This window comes from Rhinopithecus roxellana, chromosome 8 (genome assembly GCF_007565055.1).
Source record: "Rhinopithecus roxellana isolate Shanxi Qingling chromosome 8, ASM756505v1, whole genome shotgun sequence".
NCBI lineage: Eukaryota > Metazoa > Chordata > Mammalia > Primates > Cercopithecidae > Rhinopithecus > Rhinopithecus roxellana.
In genome coordinates this window covers 73,344,611-73,368,164 of record NC_044556.1, presented here as the reverse complement: position 1 = coordinate 73,368,164, position 23,554 = coordinate 73,344,611, and the positions used below count along the sequence as shown (strand labels likewise).

At 45.9% G+C, this 23,554-nt stretch overlaps 1 protein-coding gene across 3 annotated transcripts in view; it reads left to right on the top strand.

Annotated features, from left to right (window-relative positions):
• The first annotated feature begins 951 nt into the window (after window positions 1-951).
• CAMK1G (calcium/calmodulin dependent protein kinase IG) overlaps window positions 952-23,554 on the top strand; it is a 28,379-nt gene continuing 5,776 nt past the window's right edge. Inside the window, exons 1-7 of one of the 3 annotated variants that reach the window (XM_010365615.2) lie at window positions 952-1,047; window positions 10,259-10,379; window positions 15,288-15,416; window positions 18,548-18,622; window positions 20,887-21,025; window positions 21,678-21,801; window positions 23,219-23,294. In XM_010365615.2, the coding sequence (XP_010363917.1) occupies window positions 10,288-10,379; window positions 15,288-15,416; window positions 18,548-18,622; window positions 20,887-21,025; window positions 21,678-21,801; window positions 23,219-23,294 (635 nt within the window). In that variant the 5' untranslated portion in view covers window positions 952-1,047; window positions 10,259-10,287. Of the gene's footprint in view, window positions 1,205-10,258; window positions 10,380-15,287; window positions 15,417-18,547; window positions 18,623-20,886; window positions 21,026-21,677; window positions 21,802-23,218; window positions 23,295-23,554 lie in introns of all 3 variants that reach the window. The other 2 variants (XM_010365616.2, XM_010365617.2) reach the window with 2 other exon arrangements.

Here is a 23,554-nt window from a genome sequence, read left to right as displayed (position 1 = left end):
ACATTCAGCCTTGTTCTTAGGTGACAGTGGACATCTGGATGTTGAGGTTGAGCATGATAACCAAGGTGGGATGTTGACTGGGGAGGTTCTCATGAAGATGGTAATAGACCCCGTGAGTAGATGGTAACCTTAAGGAGAGAGTAAAGAAGGAGAAAACAAGAGAGCAGATGACAGAGGTTAATGAAATCTGCACTAAAGGGACTGCCCCAGAGAAGCTAAGATGGAGACTGTGAGGCCTTGGTCAAGGGCCAGGATAGAGAGATGAGTACAGGAAACAGAGGGAGCAGAGAGTTTCCAGAGGAGGGGAATGATTTCCTGGGGTCTCATGGGTTAGGACTGAGACCGGTTTGGGGATCAGAATGCTGAGCTTCCGGAGGAAAGGAGACATATCAAAGATATTGAGTGTGACTGTCCAACTGAGGGGCCCCTTGTGGGACGTCTAAGGCCCTTTTTCCCAGTTCTGTAAGAGATAACAAGCAAGGTGGATACTGAAATGTTTTCAGTCCCTACATATCAGCCAGTGTAGATGTTCTGTTTTTCAGGGAGGGGTTTTTAGGCAACATATGCCAGCACCTGAGTGGTTAAAAGGGATACTGAGGCAGACAATGGTAGAAAGCTTATCTGATTTTTTCTGTCATCACCCATTCAGGATAATGGGAACCTATAATTTGATGTGTTTGCTTTTCATTCTTCCTTTCTGTCTTTTCATCACACACATCAATGCAAACACAATTGCACACACACACACACACACACACACACACACACACACACCAGGCAAAAATGCACAAGCATTTTTCAGGCTAAGACTCATTGCTGCTCGGTGGGAGGGAGGGAGAGCAGAGCCGAGGAAAGGTAAGAGAGATGCAAGCCACCCTAGCTACTTTTACTCCCCTTTAAGGCTGCATGGTTACGGTCCTGGGAAAGAAAACTCCTGCATTCCTCCCCTTTAATTGGGTTTATTGTTAAAGCACTGGAGCAGCTAATCCTCACAGACCTGTAGGAGCTGGAGTGGGAGCCCAAGCAGGATTCTTGCCGAGTCCGTGGGTAAGACGACCCTGCTTTTCTTGGCTTTAGGGGGTCTCCTTGCTTAGTGGGAAGTGTGCAGCACCTAACGAGTGGATTTGAAGAGCCACTTTGTAAGCAACTTGGGCATTTATTTCAGCCCCAGTTCCAGGCTTCCCTGACTCTTTTGGCATCAAGGGTAAGTTATAGGTATCTTGGAAAATAAGTCTGAATGGGGGTCCGGGCGGAGCCATCTGTCCATGATTCCTGGGCTGGCTTGCATGGAAACCTTTTGCACTTCTGGGCAGGGAAAAGGGAGAAAAATATCTTTATGTGCCCCTCCTGCAATGTCTGCATTCTAGGGACAAGCCTCCAAGCTCTATGCCTGGAGGGACCCCATCTATCTGCTGGGGTGTCAGGACCTCCAGCTCTCTTGCACCCCTCCCTCCTGTTCAACCTTCATCTCTTAACCTCTCTGACCCCATCCATCAAATAAGGTATGCCCTCTCTGTCTACCTCTTTGGGTTATTGGGAGGATTAGGAGAACCAATGACAAAACGATTTGTAAACAGCCTGTGGCTCTGCAAACCTAAGGAAGAAGAATCAGCCTCAGTCTCTCCTGGAGAGGTCTGTGGACAGGCTTCAGGCTCCCTATCCCTGGCCACGTTAAGATGCAGAACACAGTCGAGCTATCGCTGTCAGTCACAAGACAGCTCCTTCACCTTCCCCAGGGGCACGTCTACCTCCCTTCTGTTTTTAAACTTCCCTAGTTTACCTCTCAGGTGAAGATCTTGAAAGGAGGTCTGGATTCACCAACACCATCACCCCCATCCACACCGTGGCCCCTTCTCTCCACGTAACTTTGACGTACAAACATTAACCCTGAGGCTCCCGGAGGTGGCTGCCAGGGCTCACGATGGTCTGGCTGCAGTGCTTGGCTGGCCAGCCTCTTGCTCTGGAGTGAGATAAATTGATCATGAGGAAAATCTCTGAGAAGGGTCAAGAGAGTCAAGCAGATTCCGCCTTAGGTAAGAAGATGATCTTTTCCAGATCATAAGCTGAAGACAGAACAAGGCCCCTGTCATTCCTGCTGACCCAAGCTTAACCAGAACCAAAGATGAGACCCACCTCTAAAACAGGCCGTAACACAGAGTGCTTAGTAATACCTGGTATGCAGACCACATTTTACAGTTTATAATGTGTTTATAATTAATCTTCTTTAGGACGATCCCATCAGATGGTGTGGCATGTATTATTTTCCCCTTAATATAGATGAGACCACTGAGGCTCAGAGGTTAAAGGGGTTGTAAAGCTGGTGATGATGGTGGCATTTGAACCCAGATCTATTGATAAATTCAGTGACCTTTCCATGATGCTGCAGATTGCTCTGGTGTGTGTGTGTGCGTGTGTGTGTGGCTGCTTATTAACAGTCCTCCTCAGAAAGTACTCTTTGGGAAAGAAGCTTGAGGTTAGAGTGAGAAATGGTTTGAGCTAGAGCCATGAGAGGCTTGGGGCAATAGATATGCTGCCCCCAGACTCCGCGCTGAGAAATCTGAGTGCTTTAAGGATTCAGTCCTTTCCAGATTGTCCGAGCCATGTGTTCCCAGGGGAATCAGTCAGGTGTTAGGATTGCATTACAGTATCATGAGGATGAAGGTGGAGATGAGTGACATCCCAGCAACCGCCACCAGGAAAGAGGCAACAGGTTATATGGTACAGTGATGAGAAGACTAGCGTTGGAATTCAGTTCAGTTCTATCATTCGCTATCAGTTTGATGTGGGGGATTTTTCTGAACATTTCTACTTATCAGTACCTGAGCCGTAAAATGCGGTTACCATGAAAGGGGGCCATGAGTCATTAAACAAGATAATGCATGCAAAGTGCCTAGCGCGGTGCCCCACCCAGGTGCGTGGTCCAGGGCAGCGAATACTATAAAGCCTGGGAGAGAGTCTACCTGGAAGTGAAAAAGCATCCCCCTCTAAGAGGAGAGCACATCCCTCGCTCCCTCTCCCCCATACACACGCACACAGGGCCAGAAATAAATTGCCACACGAATGCGCGCGAGTGGCGGCGCCTAGCCACAGCCTGCCAGCGCCAGCGAGTGAATGAGCTGCCGCATGAATGAGGGGAGCGGCTGAGTCTGCAAACAGGCTGCGTGCCTGGCGCTACAACTGCAGGCGCGCCGCCACGGTCAATGGCTAGGGGGTTGGGGCTGCGTGGGAGCGGCTGCCAACAAGAAAGCAAGCTGAAGCAGGCAGGGGACTGCACGGACTATCCATGATTGTGGAGGAAAGGCTGGTAACTCAGAGCTTCCTGACACAGCCCTTCGTCCTGAATTCAGCCTGTCCTTTCTTTTGCACTCCATTCCTGGTAGGGGAAATACCCTTCCTCTCCCCTTCTGGAAGCCGCAGTAGAGTGCCTGGCTGTGACGGTTAATAGTAATGAGCGTTCGGCCTGTACAAAAGAGGCACCTCTTGCATGGGATTAGGCTTGAAGGCGGTGTGTGACACACAGTCAGTGTTAACCTTGAAAACTCCTTAGAAAAGTGCCCCAGTGGAGACCTGATATCGCCCATGAAAAAACCCAACAAAAGTATTATTTCCTCCCTTGTTGCAACAGTTCCCTGCTTTCTTGGTTGGGTACCAGATGAAGTAGTTGGCTTGCATTCAGGGCTATGATGTATGAAAAATCATATATCTTTAAACACTTTAGAATCACAGTGAGATGAGATGCTCACACTGTGAAAGGCACGTGGGAGCTGAAACCAGCTGAAGGAACAGCAGATCCCTGTCTCCTGTCCTGTGCTCACCCCTGTTTAAGTCCTAATTGGTTTCCCTTTCTTTCTCCAGTGCTTAGTGTTTAATTCATGTGCCTATAATGTGGACCCACTGCATGGCACTTTAGAGGTTGCAAACTGCTTTTGTGCCCATTGAAGCATTAGCCCTCTAAAGGAATGCTGAGAAATAGAGCAGGGATTATTATTCACACTCAGCAGATGAGGAAAAAGAGGCCCAATATGCTTAGCAGCACACTAAGAATAAGCAACATACCCTGCTCTCTACAATGGCCCCTGTGTGTTGACCTCTCAGCTACCACATGAAGCCCTAGAGAATGGTCTTCACATCCTCTGTAAGAAGCACATAATAAACCATAAGCAACACATAAATTATGGCTTGTCACTGCAGTTGGAGTGATTTTGTTAAACTTAAATGTAGGGTTGCGCCCTAAATAAACTGCAGACAACAATGGAAAAACCTTCTCCCTGGGTCATTTTGTGAACAGAAACTGGCATGCAGAGTTGATCTTTGAAATGCAGAATGACAGTGGCAGAAAGGCTGGGAAATGGAGTGGGTGGTCCTTGGAGTTTCTCTCCAGTCAGAAGCCTCCTGAAGCCTTTAGGCTCCAGAACCTGGGCTTTGGCAAGCTGATGAGCCACTTGGGTTGCAACCCATGAACTAGAAATGAGTTCTGACACAGGCCCAGCCATTCACCTACGACACCACAAGGAGGGTAAAACTGTGACTGATGGCAGAGGGCTGCTAGAAATTTCATCTATCCTTTCAAAATATGAAGAATTACAAAGCATTAGAGATGGCCTAGTCTACATTTCCAAAGGATGCTCTGAGAAACCCTAGATCCCCCGCACACTAATACGAGTGTTACAGAAGGAAAGAATTTCACTATCTACTAAATTTGGGAAATGCCGGATTAAACAGCATTAAGCATGTGTCTTTAATGGTCCTCAGAGCCTTTAATAAGCTAATGTGGATTATGAATCTCCAAGAAGGGGGCTAGAGGAGGTAGCAAATCCACCCTGCTCACGGAGAGTCGCCCAGGACTAAGATAATGAAAAGCAAACTTCAGGGAACTTTAATCTAGTCCAATCTCATCTGTTCACCAAACAGGAGGATGGAAACTCAGGGATGTATAGTGATCTGCTTGGGGCTGCACAGCTACTGGATATCAAACCAAGACTGGAAAAAGCCTGGGTTCTTTCTAGTATTCTTTTAACCCAGTGGATTATATAAAGTTCAATATGGGCCAGAGTGTAGAAAATTGTGGGACCCAACAAGAAAACTTCCCAACTTTTGCCTTTTACCCTTTTGTAACCAAGCGCTGACAGATTTCCATGATTCTGTGTGTCCCAGCCTGGAGGCAGAGAGCACATTGTTATTGAAGATGATCCAACTGTTAACCTCCCTCCCAAGGCCCATAGGATCTTCTGAGTCATGGTCCCAAAGAATGGAAAATCCTGGAAGCAGAGACTATAAAACAGTCTTAGGGTAGACTGATTCCTCTAAGGTCAGTGAAAGAGCCAGGCATGATCCGAGAAGGCCTGAGCCTGATCACTATGCCCCAGAGTGATTCAAGCCTCCTTGCTCAGAAGCCCCTAGTGACAGCACCAGCAAAAGGAAGGTGGCTCTTTCTATGGGTAGAATTGAGAACCATTATCTGTGGGCTTAAGATTGCAGAGGTGCTACTCAAAGATGCTCTCCTTCCCTGTCCCCATCAACTCTGGTTAGTCCATGCCCAGTTTAGGAACACTATGATTGTTCCTACACTGTACATATTGTAATGGATTGGAGTGGATTGGATTGGAGTGGAGTAGGGTGAATTGGATTGGATTGGATGGAAAGCCTTTGAATTCTAACGTGATGCTTCTAAGACTCTGGATCACCTAATTAGGAGTGTAACACTTTTAAGCTATTAGCCCAGCTGATGTGTTTAATAAGCACCTCAGGGCAGGTCCCTAAATGGCTGCAACTCAAATAGGAAACTTTGGGTAGTGAGGCCATGTGGAGAGTGGGGCAGAAGTGAGAGTCCAGAGAAAGAATCTGGCCAGTGTGGGGTCATGAGGTGACCTGGCAGTTTTAGGGTATATGACCACAGTGAGGAGGCCACTGCAAACAAACCTCATCTGCCTGAGAGTTCTGTCTGGGGCTAGTGATGCTCCCTTTACTAAATGAAGCTGGAAAAGGAGGAAGGACAGAGAAGCTCCATGGAAGGAGCACCTGCCTGCTGGGCTCATGGCCCAAGCATCTCTCACCAGCATCTCATAAACAGGCATCACACAGCCTGCCACTAGGAGCATGGAAAGGGCTGCACTCAGAGGCAGCATCCACCCCAAGGCTGTACTGCCTGCCCTTTAGGAAGAACTTTCCCCTCTGTAGCCTCCTCCACAGCTACAGAATTTTCCCCCAAGAGGCCAGGAAGATCATCCAAAAAATACAGTTGAGCACTAACCAGGAGGCAGGTACTGCAGCAGCCCCAAGGGAGTCAGCGAAACAGCCAAAGTCTTTGTCTGTGTGGGGTTACTTTCTATAGAGAAGATCAACCTCAGACAAATAAACAGGGTGCTTTGAGATTGTCATATGTATTACAGAAGAAAGGATTGGCTCACCTAAGAGAGAGTAACTCTGGGTGTGGGTAGACAGACTCTAGGTAGAATGGTCAGAAAGAGCCTTGTCTAGTGTCCCAGGGAAGTTCTTCTGACCAAGAACTGGACACAGGTCCCATCCCAGGTACTACTATCCCTGAAATGATGATGACAACAAAGAAGCCAAGCAGATTTGGCCTTCTATGGCCATTCCACCCTCTCCTGCTACTGTGCCATGGGCAGAACTTCACAGTGAGGACTACAGAGAGGGAGGCCCTGCTGCAGTCCCTTGCCGGGGCTCAGGTCTTCTTGCTATAGGCTCCTCTCTAAAGCAATATAAAGAATACATCCACCCACCTTCCATACTCATCTTAAGTCTAACTCCTCCACAGTGTGCTCCCCAATCAACCCACCCCCAAGCTTTTCTTTCTCATTCACTCATTTAGCAACCATGGGCTGGACCTTCAGAGAGTGCCAGGAACAGTAGTAGGTTCTAGGATTTCAAGGATGAGTAACACGTGGTCCCAGTCCTTTAAGCAGACTGGCCTGCATTCTTAGCTCCTTATTTATATATCTGCATTTGATCTTCATAACCTGATTGTAAGCAGTTTTAAGGCCAGACTCCTATCACAGAAATGTCTATTTATAGCCCAAAGGGCATACAGGAAGTACTTAATAAATGCATGTTGAGTGAAGGAGTATTACCTCCACAACTCAAAGATAGTTCCATGAATAAGGTCATTTCCTTTGCTAGGAGCCATTTTCGCAGAATATTCTTGAGAATCTTGCTGTGCTGAGGTGCAAGGCGCCTGAACCAGCCACGAAGCCAACATCCTCCAAGTCTCCTGAGCTATCGACATGAAATCAGCCCTAAATCTCAGAGAAATCTGTGGCGGCTGCTCCTGAGCTTTGAAACCCAATGGAAATTGTTGCCAGAAATAGAGTGAGAGGCGGGGAGTACTTTGGAAACAAATGAGAGCAATATTGGAGCTTCAAGCTCCTTAGAATTTGTTTTCTTTTCCTCTGAAAAGGCCTAGATTACAGAAGTCAAGCGAGGAGGGGGAGGACTTTAGCAGAAAGAAGCAGGATGCAGCCATGGAAGGAACGTGGGCACCCCTTTCAAAGCCCGCTGTTCAGACTTCCACCACACAGGGCATGGGGGTCCTGAGGCAATCGCTCTGGTTACAGAGGGGTGGGAAGGAAAAGCCAAAGCTATGGGGGTTTCAGATCTGGGCCTTTGAGTTTTCCACATTGCACTGAAGACGGAACTAAATGGTTAGGATTCAGTGTATGGGAGGAGGAGTGGGCGGGAAAGATGTTTTCTTACAGCCTAGCTTCGGCTAAGAATACTATGTTTTTAAAGCTATTTAAGAGAGAAGAGAAAGAAGGAACAGTGAGTACAGATCTGCTAATGAGGTGGTACAGCCTCCTGGAGAACAGGCCGTCATTCCATGGGAGCTCCGGAAGGGGGAGTGATGGACGCCTGGCTCTTGGTCCCAGAGCTGGAAGGCAGCTCTTGATTGGCTGGAAAAGCAGCATCCACAGCCCTGTTGTTCTGTGGAGAGAGGAGAGAGGGAGGGTGGGGGAGGTACACAGGCAGTTGATTTTGCTTTGTTAAATGTTCAAACCTTTGCCCTCATCCCCTACTTTCAAGACTTCCCAGCAGCAGTGTATCTACACAGCGAGAAGTATTTGTGATGCCCCCTGGAGACTGGGTCAGCTAAATGAGATTCTTTAAACCTGATAAGATTAACATGCAATAATGGACAATCTCAAATTTAAAGTACCCCATTTTTCTTTTTGCAGCCTGGTAAAGCGAGTGAGAGTTCATGCATTCTAGATGCCAAGCACCCTGATAAGTGGAAGCTGCTAGATTTGGGGTTCAGGATCTACAGAAAGGCATCTGGCTAAAGATATTCCCCAACTCTTACATTCTATCTTCTTCAAAGAGATCTCCACCAGTCAGGGTCCATTTGTCTCCACCTTGTGTACTGTGCCCTCAAAGTCAAGTGTCAGCCCACCACTGCCAGTGAGACCTCCTCTGGCCAGTGCCTGCATCCTGAACTGCTGTGGTCCCTTTGGGCTGCCACCCTGACAAGAGGAACAGATCATCTAATGGGCCAGAAGATCCAAACACAAGCTACCAGATGTATATACAACTAGGTCAATCATGAAGGAGTTTCTCACATGCATTTTTTAATAATAAATAGCCACCAATTATTATATAGCCAGGTTGCAAGTTGACACACTATTAAAATGTACACCAGAAAACGCAGCTTCCTTATTTCTTATAAATCTCTCTCATGAACTCCCACCCCATCAGGCAGCAAAAAAGGAAATGGGGAACTTTAAATTTCAATTTGTCCATTGTAGCATATAAATCTCCCTTTGGGTTTCAAGAGTCTCCTTTAGCTGACATTATGCCTTTCAGGAAAACACAGCCTTGAGCTGGCCTTTCCTCTTCCTGCTCAACTTCAAGGTGGCATTTTATGTTGTAAGGTATTTACTTGACCTTGTTGTCGTATATACCTTACATACGGTATATATGACAGTATATACCGTATACTGAGTATGAAGGGGGCCTCAGACTTCTCAGACTTATCAGGGACCCTGGATTCCACAGTCCTCTGGATCCCATCAGAAGCTGACTAGTGACTTCTGAAGTATGACTGGTCCCACCGGTTCATGGGGATCATACTGACATACTCTACTAAAGGCCCTGATCCCAGCTGTTTGCTTACCTGAAAAGTCCTGGTCATCACCATCTCTTCTCACCAACCCCTGCCGGCTGGCCCTGACCTGCTCTACATCCCCTCATAGGGCCATGAGCCATGATGAGCTGGTAAATGTTTAATGACAGGTTTTGGGGCAGGGGGCCAGTGGAGTCAGGGAGAAGCCCTGATTATAGCTGTTGCCACTGTCCATGGTGTAAATATAACAGGAAATCTCGAAGGGAGGAAATTTCTTTTGCAGAGAAGTTATTTCACATGCTCTTTGCTTGGTTGGCTCCTTCCCAAACTTTGTGTCTCAGCTTAAATATGGCCTGCTCAAGAGGCCTTCCCTGGCCTTTATCTAAAGAAGACTCCCTACTTATCTCTACGACAAACCCAGGTTTTTGTCTTTCATGATTTTCCCCACACTTTGTAATTGTACATGTGTGACTTTACTTGCCCATTGCCCATCTCCTTCAGACTGGCACCCTCATGAAGGCAGGGCCAGCATCTGTGTTGTTATCAGTACACATCGGCACCTTGCATACAGTAGGTGCTAAATAAATATTAGTTGACTGTTGGGTACGTATGGTAACTCCAGAACTCTGATATAAATTTAGGAAATGATTCAATTTAGATTTTCATGAATAACTATTTGCCCAGCACTGTGCTAAATGTTGTAGGAGTTACAAAAACAGCACAATACTCATTCATTTAACCCATAACAGGTGGGAGAGAGGTACTAGTGAGAAAAATTGAGGGAGGTGGCAGAGTTGTGACATTAGAGAGGAAGCCTGGCTGACTCTGTAGTCTGAGTAAACATTATGACTATCATTTGGAAAACATAGGACATGCCTCAGCTCAGCTCAGATCCCCTCAAGGTGGATATTCCCAGGTTATCTACACACGTACTCACTACTGCCCTGACGTGAGCATGCAGCAAGCATAGTACCCATGTAGTAAGCATTCCATGAATTTGTCCTTGTACTTTTTATAAGCAAGTGTGGAGATAGTTTTATTTTTGCCAGTTATCCAGGTTTGCTCCTAATCCTTCCTTTTGATGATTACAGCAAGATGTGAGTATTGCAGCCTGTTTTTAATCTTGTTTGACAAAGCAACTGACCAGACCTTTTTTCTCCTCCTTCTCCCCCCATTCCAATAAAGCATCCTCAGAAGCTTCAACTCTGGAGGCGATGGGTCGAAAGGAAGAAGATGACTGCAGTTCCTGGAAGAAACAGACCACCAACATCCGGAAAACCTTCATTTTTATGGAAGTGCTGGGATCGTAAGTCCTGGGGCTATGAGGCCAGGTGGGCTGGGCTGCCTGCAGTGGGAGGTTGGAAGAGTTGTTCTCTGCTGGCTGCAATTGATGAACTGGACTGAGGCTGCTGTGACTGAGGCTGCTGTGACTTCATTTCGATTTCTTTAAGGGACTTAGGGAGAGTTTTGTGGCCTGGAGGATGGTGGGTGGAGTGGGTGGCAGGTACTTTGGGTAATACCAAAGATGATTTAATACATTGGATATAGTCCCAGCTACTTGGGAGGCTGAGGCAGGAGAATTGCTTGGCGGGAGGCGAACCCAGGAGGCGGAGGTTGCAGTGAACCGAGATTGCGCCACCGCTCTCTAGCCTGATGACAGAGCAAGACTCTGTCTCAAAACAAAACAAAACAAAATTGGAGCCCTCAGGGAATACCAGTCCCTTTCCCCCAGGGCTTACCTCCTTCCGACCCACCTGCAGTGACCTATCCTCCTTCCAGATCTGTGACAGCTTGTGGGTTCTTGCCTCTGTCACAGGAGAGGGGAGTTGGAGAGCCCTTCTGGAGGGCCAGTGACCCTAGAACTTTCCCAGCCTCCTCCCCCAGCATCTTCATTTCTCCAGCAGTGAACAACCCCATCTTCTGCTCTCACTGGAACAGAAGGGGCTTTTGAGGTCCAGGGAGCTCATGGGTCACACACACCTGAATCAGCCCCCTGCGCCACCATCCTCCCTCCTCCATATCTAAGTGTTTCAGCTGTGCTGTAGTCCATACCTCTGCCAGCCTGCAGGGTGTCTGAGCCTGCCCCTTGAAGATGATTACACGACTGGCAGACCAGAGACAGTTTGTCTGGAGCTGACTCTCCACTTAGTCCTCCCTCTCCCCTGGGAGGCTGCAGACTCTGACGCAGGCTGGCAGCAGCTCCGGGCCACTGGCCCCCAACCCCCTCAGAACCCCAGCTGGTCAGCTAATTAGTCTAGGCTAATTGGGCCTGGGCAGTGAGGAGCAGCCAGCGGGCTGTCCATCCGGGTAAGCTTTCTCTGTAGCCAATGCCACTTAACTTTGCCCTGACTAGGAGGCAATGACCTCAGGCAATGACGGCTGCCCACACTCGTGCTGTAGACAGAGAAGTGACTTCTGAGCCCTCCTGGCACAGGCAGGTTGTCAGGCTGTGGAAGTGCAGGAGGATCCCAGCGGGATGCTGGTCATGAGAGCATGGGCCTTCCATCAAAGGCCTTTACCAAGACGGGAGTGACGAGAGAGGGGGTTTTGGCAGGAGAAAGAGACAAGGCTCACGAGTAAGTCAGAAATGATTTGCTAAGTGTTCCAAAAATCCAGAGGAGAGGAGAGAAGGGAGCCCAGGTTGACAAGAATTTACCATCTGCTAGACTTGTGCTGTAGGACTCCAAAGATGGACACACCTTCCCTCTCAGAGCTCAGTGAAGTTTACCATAGCAGCACCTAAATCTGGGAGAACATCGGAGTCATCTGGAGAGTTTACGCCTCCAACTTTTAACTGTGAAAATGTTTAAACATATGGAAAAGGTGAAACAATGGTAAAATGAACATCAGTATACCCACCATCTAAATTCAACATTGTTAACATTTCACTATACAGTATGTATTTTACATCACACACAGACACACACACACACACACACACATACATGTACTGAACACTGAACTATTTGTAAATAAGTTGCTAACATGATGACATGTCACCTCCGAATCTTCTGTTTGCATCTCCTAAAATAAAGGCATTTTCACATATATCTACAATATCATTGTCACACTCAAGAAAATGAATAACAATTCCTTTTAGCCTGGGTGACTTTTGAAAAATAAATCCCTGGTCTCAGACCCACTAAACTGGAATTTTGGGAGATAGGATGCAGCAGCCAGGAATCTATATTTTAAGCGCTGCTGGTGTTCTAATGTATCTAGCTCAGCAGTGATTTGAAGGGAGCAGGAGGACAAGACAGGAGGCACGTCACAGCTGTTGCAGAAGTTAGAGCTGAGCGAAAGAGAAGACACCTCAGTGGTGCTCGGGATGAAGACCAGTATCCCCAGGCTGCAGATCCCACAGACTTACCATAGTGGGGTGCGGTTCAGAGTGGACAAGTGTACAAATTATGAAAAAGTTGCTCTTTTATCTAGCCTGCTGTCTGCTGGGGCAGGAAATATAATAATTATCATATGAACATGTACGATGACTTCAAGGTGAATGGCACCTGCTGGAGTTGTTGCACTGCACAACCTGCCCAACCATAGCAGGGGCCCTGTCTTAAGTGTCCATTTTCTGTGGCATCTTAATATGTCATTCTTATGTGTTGTGTATGTATCTGTCTTTCACACTGAATCCCAAGCTAGACCAATACTAATCTCAGTGCCTGACACAGAGAGGTTCCATCAGTTCAATAAGCATTCATTGAATACCTGACAGCATTTTTCAAATCAAATGCTAATTGCTTACTTGTCCCTGTTCCTCACTATTCTATAGGCTCCTTAAGAATGGAAACACTCACCTTTTAATTTCCAGTGTCTAAGACTCAGTAGGTGCTCAATAAATCTTGGTTGAAGTAATGAGTAAGTGAATGGATTAACAGAGCAAGCTCAGGAGGCTTTGATTAACTCAGTTCCAAGTGCAGCTGGGAAAACAGGAAACTCAGACACAGGAAACACCAAGTAATTTCTAATGCAGATTTTTAAAGTCCTTGTAGAAGCTTGACTCCCATTGGGCTTTCATTCTAGCATATCCAGATGGCAGGGTCAAGGATGGCTCAGCTGTTTCCTTACTTAGATTCTCTCTCCTCTTGTACTACTGGGTGTTCTTCATAATGGTATTCAAATAGTAGTGATGATAATAATAGTATCTAACACATACAGTCTTAATAGATGTCAGAAACACTTTTAAGCAATTTACATCTATCAAGTCATTTAATTTTCTAAACAACCTTGTGAATCAGATACTATTGATACTCCAACTTTTCAGATGAGGAAACTGGGAATATGGGAGTTAAGTGACCTTTTACCCCAAAAGCTGAGATTCCAACATGAACAATCAGGCTTCAGCATCCGCACCTAGCTTAACTGCTGGTCTGATGGTCTGGTCTTCAGAGGACCCCTTCAAACCAAGAGGCCTGTAATTTGGAATCCTACCCTGTATTCCCATTGGTTCCACCTTCTCTGTCTTCAGAGCCTGCCTCAGAGACTGCTAGGTTCTGTCTTTTGTCTTTGAAGATCCTACTGAATGAATGAGAGGATGATCAGCACCCTGGCCTCTGATAAGGGTGATCATCACCATCTAAAATTGAGAGAGAAGTCTTTTTGTTCTCATTGTATTTCCACTGTGTCCCCTGTGCTACCTCCAGCTGCCACTCCAGTGTGCCACACTGAGTCACATTGAAAGTGACATGAATTGACTCTGTAGTGGCTTCTTTTTAGTGGGCTTGCCAAGTGGAGAAATCTCTCCACAGCTGCAGTGGAGTCTCTGTCTCTAGGGATCATTCCCAAACTATAGAACCAGGAAGTAATACACGCCTAGTCCCTGAATCTGTGGTGGGATCTTTTTCTTCCAATATGATCTTTAAATTAGAAAGCACATTAGCATGTCAGATACACCTGCCATCAACATAGCTCAGCAGCGCCCAAATGACAGTGAAGAGTAATTATCAGCCTTTCCCTCAGCTACTCTTTCACTTTGCCTCTAAATTTAATTGTTTAACTTTTTAGTTGGAAATAATTTCAAACTTAGAAAAACATTTAAAAAATAAGAATAACACCAGGCGTGGTGGCTCATACCTGTAATCTCAACACTTTGGAATGCCAAAGCAGGAGAATTGCCTGAACCCAGGAGTTCAAGACCAGTTTGGGCAACTGTATTAGTCTATTTTTATACTGCTACAAAGAAGAGCTCGAGACAGGGTAATTTATAAAGGAAAGAGACTTAATTGACTCACAGTTCAGTATGGCTGAGGTGGCCTCCGGAAACTGACAATCATGGCAGAAGGTGAAGGGGAAGTAAGGCTCCTTCTTCACAAGGCAGCAGGAAGGAGAAGTGCCAAGCAAAGGGGGAAGAAACCCTTATAAAACCATCAGATCCCATGAGAACTCACTCACTATCATGAGAACATCATAAGGGAAACTGCCCCCATGAGCCAATCACCTCTACCTGGTCTCTCCCTTGACACGTGGGGATTATGAGGATTATAGGGATTACAATTCAAGATGAGATTTGAGTGGGGACACAAAGTCTAAACAGATCAGCAACATAGTGAAGCCCTGTCTCTAAAAAAATAATAAAATAAAATAAGAATAAGAATGGTAGAAAGAATTTCCAAATGCCCACTGCCCAGATTCACCTCTTGTTCACAATTTCCCCCATCTGCCTTCTCATTGCAATGTTCTCTGTAGATTTGTAGAGATAGATGTAGAAAGATGATTCTTTCCTAATCTCTGAAGAGTTAGTTGTGGACACCATCACCCTTTACCCATCAAGGACATTCGTGTATATTTCTAGGGATGGAGTATTCCCTTACGTGACCATAGTACAGTTCTCAACTTCAGTCAATTGAATATTGACACATTAAGTGTACCTAGTCTGTCATCCATACTCCGGTTTTATCGATTGACCCTATTATGTGTCTTATAGCATTTTCCCTCCAGTACAGGCTCCAGTCTAGGGTCTGGTATTGCACTTCGGTGTTATCTCTCCCTAGCTTTTTACGACTTTGGCATTTTGGAAGAATACAGGTTCCCCTCTGCCCTTTTTAAAATTTTGTATTTTCCTGATGTTTCTTCCAGATTTAAATTCAGGATATGCCTTTGTGGTCAGAGGACTACATAGACTCTGTTGCATCCTTTCTCAGGTCTCACATCTGGAAGTGTAAGATGTCTGCCCCCTACTAAGTTTTATCTTTTGGTATCTTCTCCTTAGAGGAGCTTTCTCAGAAGTGTTCCTGGTGAAGCAAAGACTGACTGGGAAGCTCTTTGCCCTGAAGTGCATCAAGAAGTCACCTGCTTTCCGTGACAGCAGTCTGGAGAATGAGATTGCTGTGTTGAAAAAGTGAGTGAGTCTTAGGGTTGATTAGATGTCACTATGGGATCATAACATTTTCTTCATAAATTTCCTTCAAGAAGGACTAGGACTGGATTTCTGCACCCAAAGGCATTGCTCCCTTTGATTGAATTGATGGGTCAGTTCAGTCAATTAGCTAAGTTTAGTTGGACAGCTGTCCTAGCTGATTTTTTTTTTTTTTTTTTGGCAGCAAATTGATGCGCATACCCACTGGTGGCAGAACTAGTTTGTGCACATAGGCTGGAGAGTAATTAGCTCAAAGGAACAAAAATCAATTGAGGGCCAACATGAGGAAGAATTAATAATTAGGGAAGCAGCGTAAGATTTGGAAATTAGCTTCAATTTATACCAAAGCAAATGGAGGTTCAGCACCCCAACCATCATGATGAAGGCGACACTACAAATCATCAAATGTTTACAGCAAGACTCTTACAACAGGCCCTTGTGAAACCCTTACGGTGCACCAAAAGTGTATTAGGCACATGAACACAGGATCAGGACCACAAGGATGAGGCAGACAAAATTCTGTACCCTCAGGAGCCTACGCTGGATACAGAGGTGCCCATAAGGAAATCCAACAAAATCAGATGTAAGTCACACTAGCAGAAGGCAGACTTTGGAGGAGATAAAGATTCATTTTGCCTATGTGTGTGTTTTTATGAGTATGAGTTATTGGACCACTTTCAAAGAAGATGGACCTTGATGGATGAGTCAAACTTTGTGGGGGCAAGAAGGGCAGTGCAGAAAGGGAATTCAGGCCAAGAGTAGCATAAACTTTAATGTAGAACCATGTAAGTGCGAGAGCTTTTAGGGAAGAGTGAGTATTTGAAATCCTTGAATTTAGAGTGCATAGTATTAAGAGACAAGTGATGAAACTAAAATCGTGAAATAAGACCTGATTACAAAGGATCTTAGATGGCATGATAAGGAATGTTGGCTTTATTCTGTGGGCAAAAAAAAAGTCATCAAAGGATTTTAAGTGAGGAGTCACACTGTTTGATTAACATGTTGGAGCTATCCCTCTCAAGCATGGTGGAGGATGGATTGGAGGGTGCCAGCCTAGAGGACAGGAGGCCAATTGTAAGACTTTCACAATAATTTAGGCATGGGTTGCGAATACAAGAGAAGGTGGTGGCAGAATCATGTGTGCCTAAAAGGACTAGATTACAAAAGATGTTTCAAAGAGAGAAGTGACTGGGTCTGGGGTTGACTGCTAAAAGTGTACAAGACAAAAGCATTAAAAGAGACCCTGAGATTGAGCAATTAAGTGGACAACTATGTCATTGCTTGGGATAGAGAACAAAGAGGATGTGTACACTTGGATGAAATAGAAAGAAATTGGTTGGAACATACTGAATGTAAGTATCCACCTATCTCAACATGAAGGCATTTTGTAACATGCTAGAGACATAGGTCTGGGATTCAGGGAGATTAGGGCAAAGAAAGATTGCCAACTAATTGAGAGCAAGGACCATGTCGTCTTTCTTATTATTGCCTTATCAACAGTATTTGTTATCAACAGTATTTATGCTCAATAAATGTTTGTTCAGTGAGTGAATAATTGATAAATTAATGTTAGCATTGCCAGCTTATGAGTATAGGTGAATTCATCAAGTGACAACTGCCACAGGTCTATATTTTCTAAAATATTGTAAAGAAGATAGCTACTATTGATTATGTGTTTACTCTTCCCCAGGCACTGTATTAAGCATTATGCATTATCTCCTTTTATCCTGATACAATTCTATAAGAGACACATACTTTTCAGACAAGGAAAGTAAGGGTTTGAAAACTGGAATAAGCCAGCTGAAGTTACCTAATTGCCTGAACTAGATGTGAACCCAGGCCTGACTGAGTCTGAGTCTGAGTCTAAGTCCTTAACCCCTGTGCTGCACAGCCAGGAGTAAAATTCCTAGAGAATTTTCTCCTTTACAGGCATGCATAGCATTGCTGCCTGGCAAGCCAAGCCCCTCTGCCAATATGATTATTCTGCTTGATTCAGTCTTTGAGTAACCCCAAACAAGGGTAATAGAGGGCCGGACTTCTCCATCATGATACTGTCGACATTTTGAACCAGATAATTCTTTGTGGTGTTGGGGGCTGTCCTGTGCATTGTTGGATGTTTAGCAGCATTTCTGCCACTACCCACTAGATGCCAGCAGCACCTCCCCCTGTGCTAGTCGTGACAATCAAATGTGTCTCAAGATATTGCCAAATGTTCCCTAAGAGGCAAAAGAATCCCTGGTTGAGAATCACCTATCTAAGTCATCCCACAGAACTAACCCTAAAAATAAGCATCTACCTTGCTTCTCACGATATCCTGGAACACTAATTTTTCAACACTTCCTCTGTGGTTATCCAAGAGGAGGCTCAGCTCACCTGAATCCTTCCCATTGTATACAGGTTGAGCATTCCTACTCTAAAATCCAAAATTCTCCAAAATCAGAAACATTTTTAGCATTGACAGGATGCCACAAATAGAAAATTCCACACCTGACCTCATGTGACAGGTCATAGTCAAAATGCATTCAAAGTTTTGTTTCATGCACAAAATTATTTTTTAAATATTGTGTAAAATTACCTACCAGCTATGTGTATAAGGTACACATAAGACAAAAAGAACTTCATGTTTAGACTTGGGTCCCATCTCCAAGGTATATCATTATGTACATGCAAATATTCCAAAAACTCTTCTAGTCTCAAACATTTTAGATATGGGATACTCAACCTGTACTTTTTAAATGCAATATTTCTAACATCTGAATACCCACTTTGTAGAATAACCTAGTGTCAGGTATTCCCTTAGCCTTCCTCCATTCTTCTAACTGTCTCTTTTAGTAAAGTTTAAAGAGATTCCTGGCATAACAAGGAAGTGTTTGTTTCCTGAAGGAAGGATGATCAATTATTCATTCAGTAAACATAGACCGAGCACCACCATAGCAATCTTTTCTCTGGGATTAATTTGTGACAGTCTACTTATTATGAAGACTTCACAAAGACCTAGTCTTCCGAAACATTGCCATCAAAAGCCTCCAACAGAAACTTTTGGGCTAGGTCTGCATTCTTTGTCTGGACAACCTGAACCACATACCGTTCATCATGCACTTTATTTTTCCCAGGATCAAGCATGAAAACATTGTGACCCTGGAGGACATCTACGAGAGTACCACCCACTACTACCTTGTCATGCAGCTGTAAGTAATAGGCAACTTACTTCCTCCACAGAGGCCTGGTGGGGCCTGGGAGGCCTAGAGGAGGTTGGTCGCTGGTGAGGGATGGACAGTGATTCAAAGACAAAAATGAAGACTTCATTCAGGAGGCTCAGAAATGCCAAGGGTCCTTTTAGACTGAGTGTGCCTTTGGTCATGGGCAGGTTCTATGTGGGCCACAGGGTAAACCTGGGTTGATTATTGAGCTCCTTTGCACCAGAACAACCCTATCGGTTGTTAGAACATTTCTTACTAGTCAGCAAATAGCTGCGACCCCAACCCATCCATGTCCTTCTGCTGCCCAACCCCTCCTTGCCCCTTGCAACCAAACAACTGAAGGGGTAATGCCAGACTAACAAGGAGTTGCCAGAACCCTTTCCTGGCACCATGGCTTCAGTCCATTTGGACCAATACATGTTAATCAAATTGGATAGTAAATGTTTTAACATCACTCCAGCATAAAATTACTGTAGGAGCAGAAGCCACAGGTAGATATATTTCAATATAAAGAAAGATTTTTCTCAAAAGAGAGCCACCCAAAGTTAAAGACGGGCTGTGATTGTGTGTGTCCACCTGTAGGACAGAAGTGGTGCTTCATTAGCAAGGTCTCTGTGTCATTGCCACATCCAAACAACAGTTCTGCCTGACAGCGACTGCTGTAGAGATTGGTCGGTGTTCATGAAGACTCAGCATTGGGCTCAAAGACACTTCTGTTTATAAAGTACACACACACACACACACACACACACAAATACATACACTTGCACATGCACACACACACACGCACTCACACACCACTCTGCAATCTCAGCGTGGCTAGACACAACATGGTTTTTGGCTGATGGGCTGATTCCTAAGAAACTTTAATGAGCTAACTCAGGCCTAAGCAGCTGATTAACTGGGGGGTCATCTGAGGGCCTCTAAAGAGAGGTGGCAGGCAGTCAAGGGAGTGAGATGGGAAGGGCCCCTAGTGTCACTAACAGGTGATCAGGGACCATCAGGTACTTCAATGAGGCCAAGCCAACAGGATTAGCACACAGTAATTCAGAAGGCAGGGAGGCAAGGAGATGGGCAGGGTTGGACGTCCCTGAGGAAATACCAAGCTTCCTCAGAGCATAGCTCCAGGACTCAGGCCCCTCAGGGTTAAGAATTCATAGCTCTGTACAAACAGCGTATTTCCTACAGGCCTTCAGCTACTATAGGAGAGCCCAAAGTCTAAAGACCAGAAGCCAAAGAGCAGGATGAAGTGAATTTTGATTGGAGAAATTCTGTTCCCTCATCACTAGTTGGGCATGAATGACCACATCTAATGTCATGGGACAGTGGTAAGGGGAACTAGGAGGGTGAAAGGACTAGAACCACTGGCTCATGGTTGAAATAGTCTGGGAATGCTTATCTCAGAGAAGACAAGGCCTCTGGAGAGCATTTCACTATCTTTGAATACTTGAAAGGTGCACAGGAAAGGCTGTTATTCTTGTTCTGTGCAGTCTCAATGGGTGAAATTGGTAGCACTGGTAGAAACGACAGGGCATCAGCTTTCAACATAATGTACAGAAACATTAGGAAGATGCCAAAAAACACTCTGTCTTAGGAGGTAGAGTGTTCTCTGACACATAAGTGTTCTAGTACTCGCTAGAAAACTTCTAGGCAAAAATAGTGTAGACAGTATTCATGAGATAGAAGTCGGACTTGATCTTTAAGCTCCTCTGAGTCCTAAGATACTCTACCATTTGAGTCTCAAAGCACCCCTACAGCCCTACCTGTAATTCCAGCTTTACAAAGTCCAATTTCCCAAAATGAGGAAAGAAATCTTAACGTAAGCACAGTTAGTTTCACTTTCATGCCTTCCCTTTCCTACTTTGCTTAATTTCTGTGTCAGCCCTTCTTTCATCATGGCTTCCTGTGTCATAGGCCAGGAAGGAAGGTGGCTAAGAAGTGTGTCCACACTAAGGGATTATTGGCTTCTTGTGCAACCCCAACCTGGAAGCATTTACATTTTAAAGGAAATTTTCAGAGAGAGAGAGGTCAATGCTTGGCCCAAAGAAATGACTGCCTAGTGATATCACTCCAGGTGCCCAGAGTGGGTGTTCTGAGACTGGAGTAGTCCTGCCAGCAGCCTTTCAATCACAGTTCATGGGCGCCTGCCTGTTCCACCACAGCTGTGTCCCCCATGGCTTCAAAGCAAACACCTTCGCATTACTTTGACCTGAAATGAGAACTGAAATCCTGTCTTGATCCTATGCCCACAGTGTTTCTGGTGGGGAGCTCTTTGACCGGATCCTGGAGCGGGGTGTCTACACAGAGAAGGATGCCAGTCTGGTGATCCAGCAGGTCTTGTCGGCAGTGAAATACCTCCATGAGAATGGCATCGTCCACAGAGACTTAAAGGTGTCAAGCCGGGAGTCCTGGGTGGGAAACAGATAATGACCCTTAAGGAAGCTGCATGGGTCATGAGACATCTAAGCTCCATAAAGTAAGAGGGTTGGACTAGTGACTCCCAAGGCCCCTTCTGCCCTTAGATTCCTTAAACAGACCTTGGATGAGTGAACAATGGTTACTAATTTGCACCTCAATCTTTTCCTGAACCTTTCACTATGCCTAACCGTATTTGGATACCAAAATAATACACACATTTCTTAAATCCAGCCACAGTCAAAACCCAATGCAACAAAATACTTACTGAGGGCCTACATTGTACTAGGCATTGCATTGGACTTTGGAGAGATCAGACACCATTAGCCAAAGATAGGTTCCCTCAAAACACAAACAGTCCTGGGGTAGTTGGAAGTGAGGGAAGGAAAGGGTGAGTATATAAACGGTTATAAGACTGAGCAAAGTCAGAGCCATAAGCAAGAGGCAGAGTGCTGGGGTGCAGGGGTGAGGGTGCAGGTAGGAGGAAGGAGGGAAGAATGGAGGAGGATGGGCTGGCCTTGAAGTCAGGAGCCCAGGGCTCAGCTTCCTATGAAATTATGTATCAAGGAGAAGGAAAATACTTGCTTCAGGTGGTTATATCCTACACTACATATTTTTTCTCCTACAGCCTGAAAACCTTTTGTACCTTACCCCTGAAGAGAACTCTAAGATCATGATCACTGACTTTGGTCTGTCCAAGATGGAACAGAATGGCGTCATGTCCACTGCCTGTGGGACCCCAGGCTATGTGGGTAAGTCTGGGAGCAGAAGGAAGATTGACCAGTTGGCTACATTCAACCACATGCCTATCATTCACAGAAAGGGGTAATTCTGAGAACATAGGGTTCAACTTCAGGGGCTATCCAGGTAGGACATCCACTTACAAGGTTTAGGGCCAGCCAATTCATCCATCTCAAGATCTGTCCCAACTGCTCCCAAATGCTACATTTTTAAAGACCGCCTACCCCTGAGCCCTCCACAGTTCCTGCCTATGCTTTGGCTCTCATTTCTGCAGATAGACTTTGAGCCTTTGTCTTTCCAGCTGGACCAGGGGCAGACAAGATCACAAACCCAGAGATCAGCAGAGAGCTGAGGGGTTGAGCACTCCTTTCTCCCACTCTGGAAGAGACATTAGCCCCCAGTTGTTGGGAGCCAGGAAGCACAGGATATTGAAATTGGGCCTGAGGAACCCAGAAATGGGCTCCTAAATGTCCACCCAAGGAAGCACTCTGGGAAACTGGCAGAGGTGGAGCCTCCTGCTTGAACACTCCTGTAGGTTTCCAGGGCACCCAAAAAGAGTGAGAGCAGGCAGGGCACCTGGGAGAGTATTACTGGAATCTGCAGGAGAGAAAGTTGAAACTCTGAACATCCGCTCCTGTCCCTTCCTCCTTCACTAGTAATCATCTGTTTGCAGTTGGGTAATGGGAAGCAGACCTCTGACTCAAGAGAGGGAATCTACCCCCCCAGAAAGTCAGGTCATTCACTCATCAATAGATATTGAGTCCCACCAGGTACAAAGTTCTGGTAGCTGCGATAAATATAGAAGGCAACTCTCTACACTCCGCAGAGGAGTGTAGAGACTTCCTAATCAGAGGAAGTCATGGTTCACGCCCTCTGAAAGCTCTCAATCTGATGGGGGAGACTAAATGCCTCCTATCAGAAGGTACCCGCGGTCTGATGGGAGAGATACTGCCTTTGCTCCAGGATCTCCTAACCTAATGGGGGAGACTCAGCCTCTGCCTCCCAGAGGCTCCCAGTCTAGTGGAAGAGAGACAGTCCTACACTGATGATCTCCAAGTCTGAAGGGAGAGAGATCACCCTTGCCCTGGGAATCCCCTATCTGAATGGGGAAACAGGCCCTGCCTTCAGAGAATACTCACTGTGATCAGGGAGACATAGCCCTGGAGATCTCCAGTCCAACAGGGGAGTCATCGACCCTGTCATGGGGAAACTCACAAACTAATGGAGAAGTCACAGTCTCTCTTTGCAGGAAGACTTAGTCTTCCCAGAAGAGACACAGCCCCCAGCCTTAGGGAGTTTTCAGTCACCTAGAAACACCACCATCCCATGGTCTTCCCCAGTCTGCTTCTCTAAGCCTGACCTTCAGCCCCCACCCCAAATCCCTCTCCTCTTGCCACCAGCCCTGACTCTGCCCTTGGTCTGCTGCAGCTCCAGAAGTGCTGGCCCAGAAACCCTACAGCAAGGCTGTGGATTGCTGGTCCATCGGCGTCATCACCTACATATTGTGAGTAGACGCTGGCCTGGGTTCAGCTGCTGAGAAATCTCGGAGCCTGCTTACCCCTTCTCATTCCCTCTCCTGTCTCAGCTCCTCTTCCAAGCATGTGCATATGCACAAACAGACACAGGCACACGGGTGCACACACACACACACACATACATGTACACGCAGCTTAAAAGCTTCCTCTCTCTTGACCTCCACTGAGTTTTAAAACAGAGCTCAGCATGAATCCACTGCACAGCCACCTGGCACTCCCTCCTCTTGCA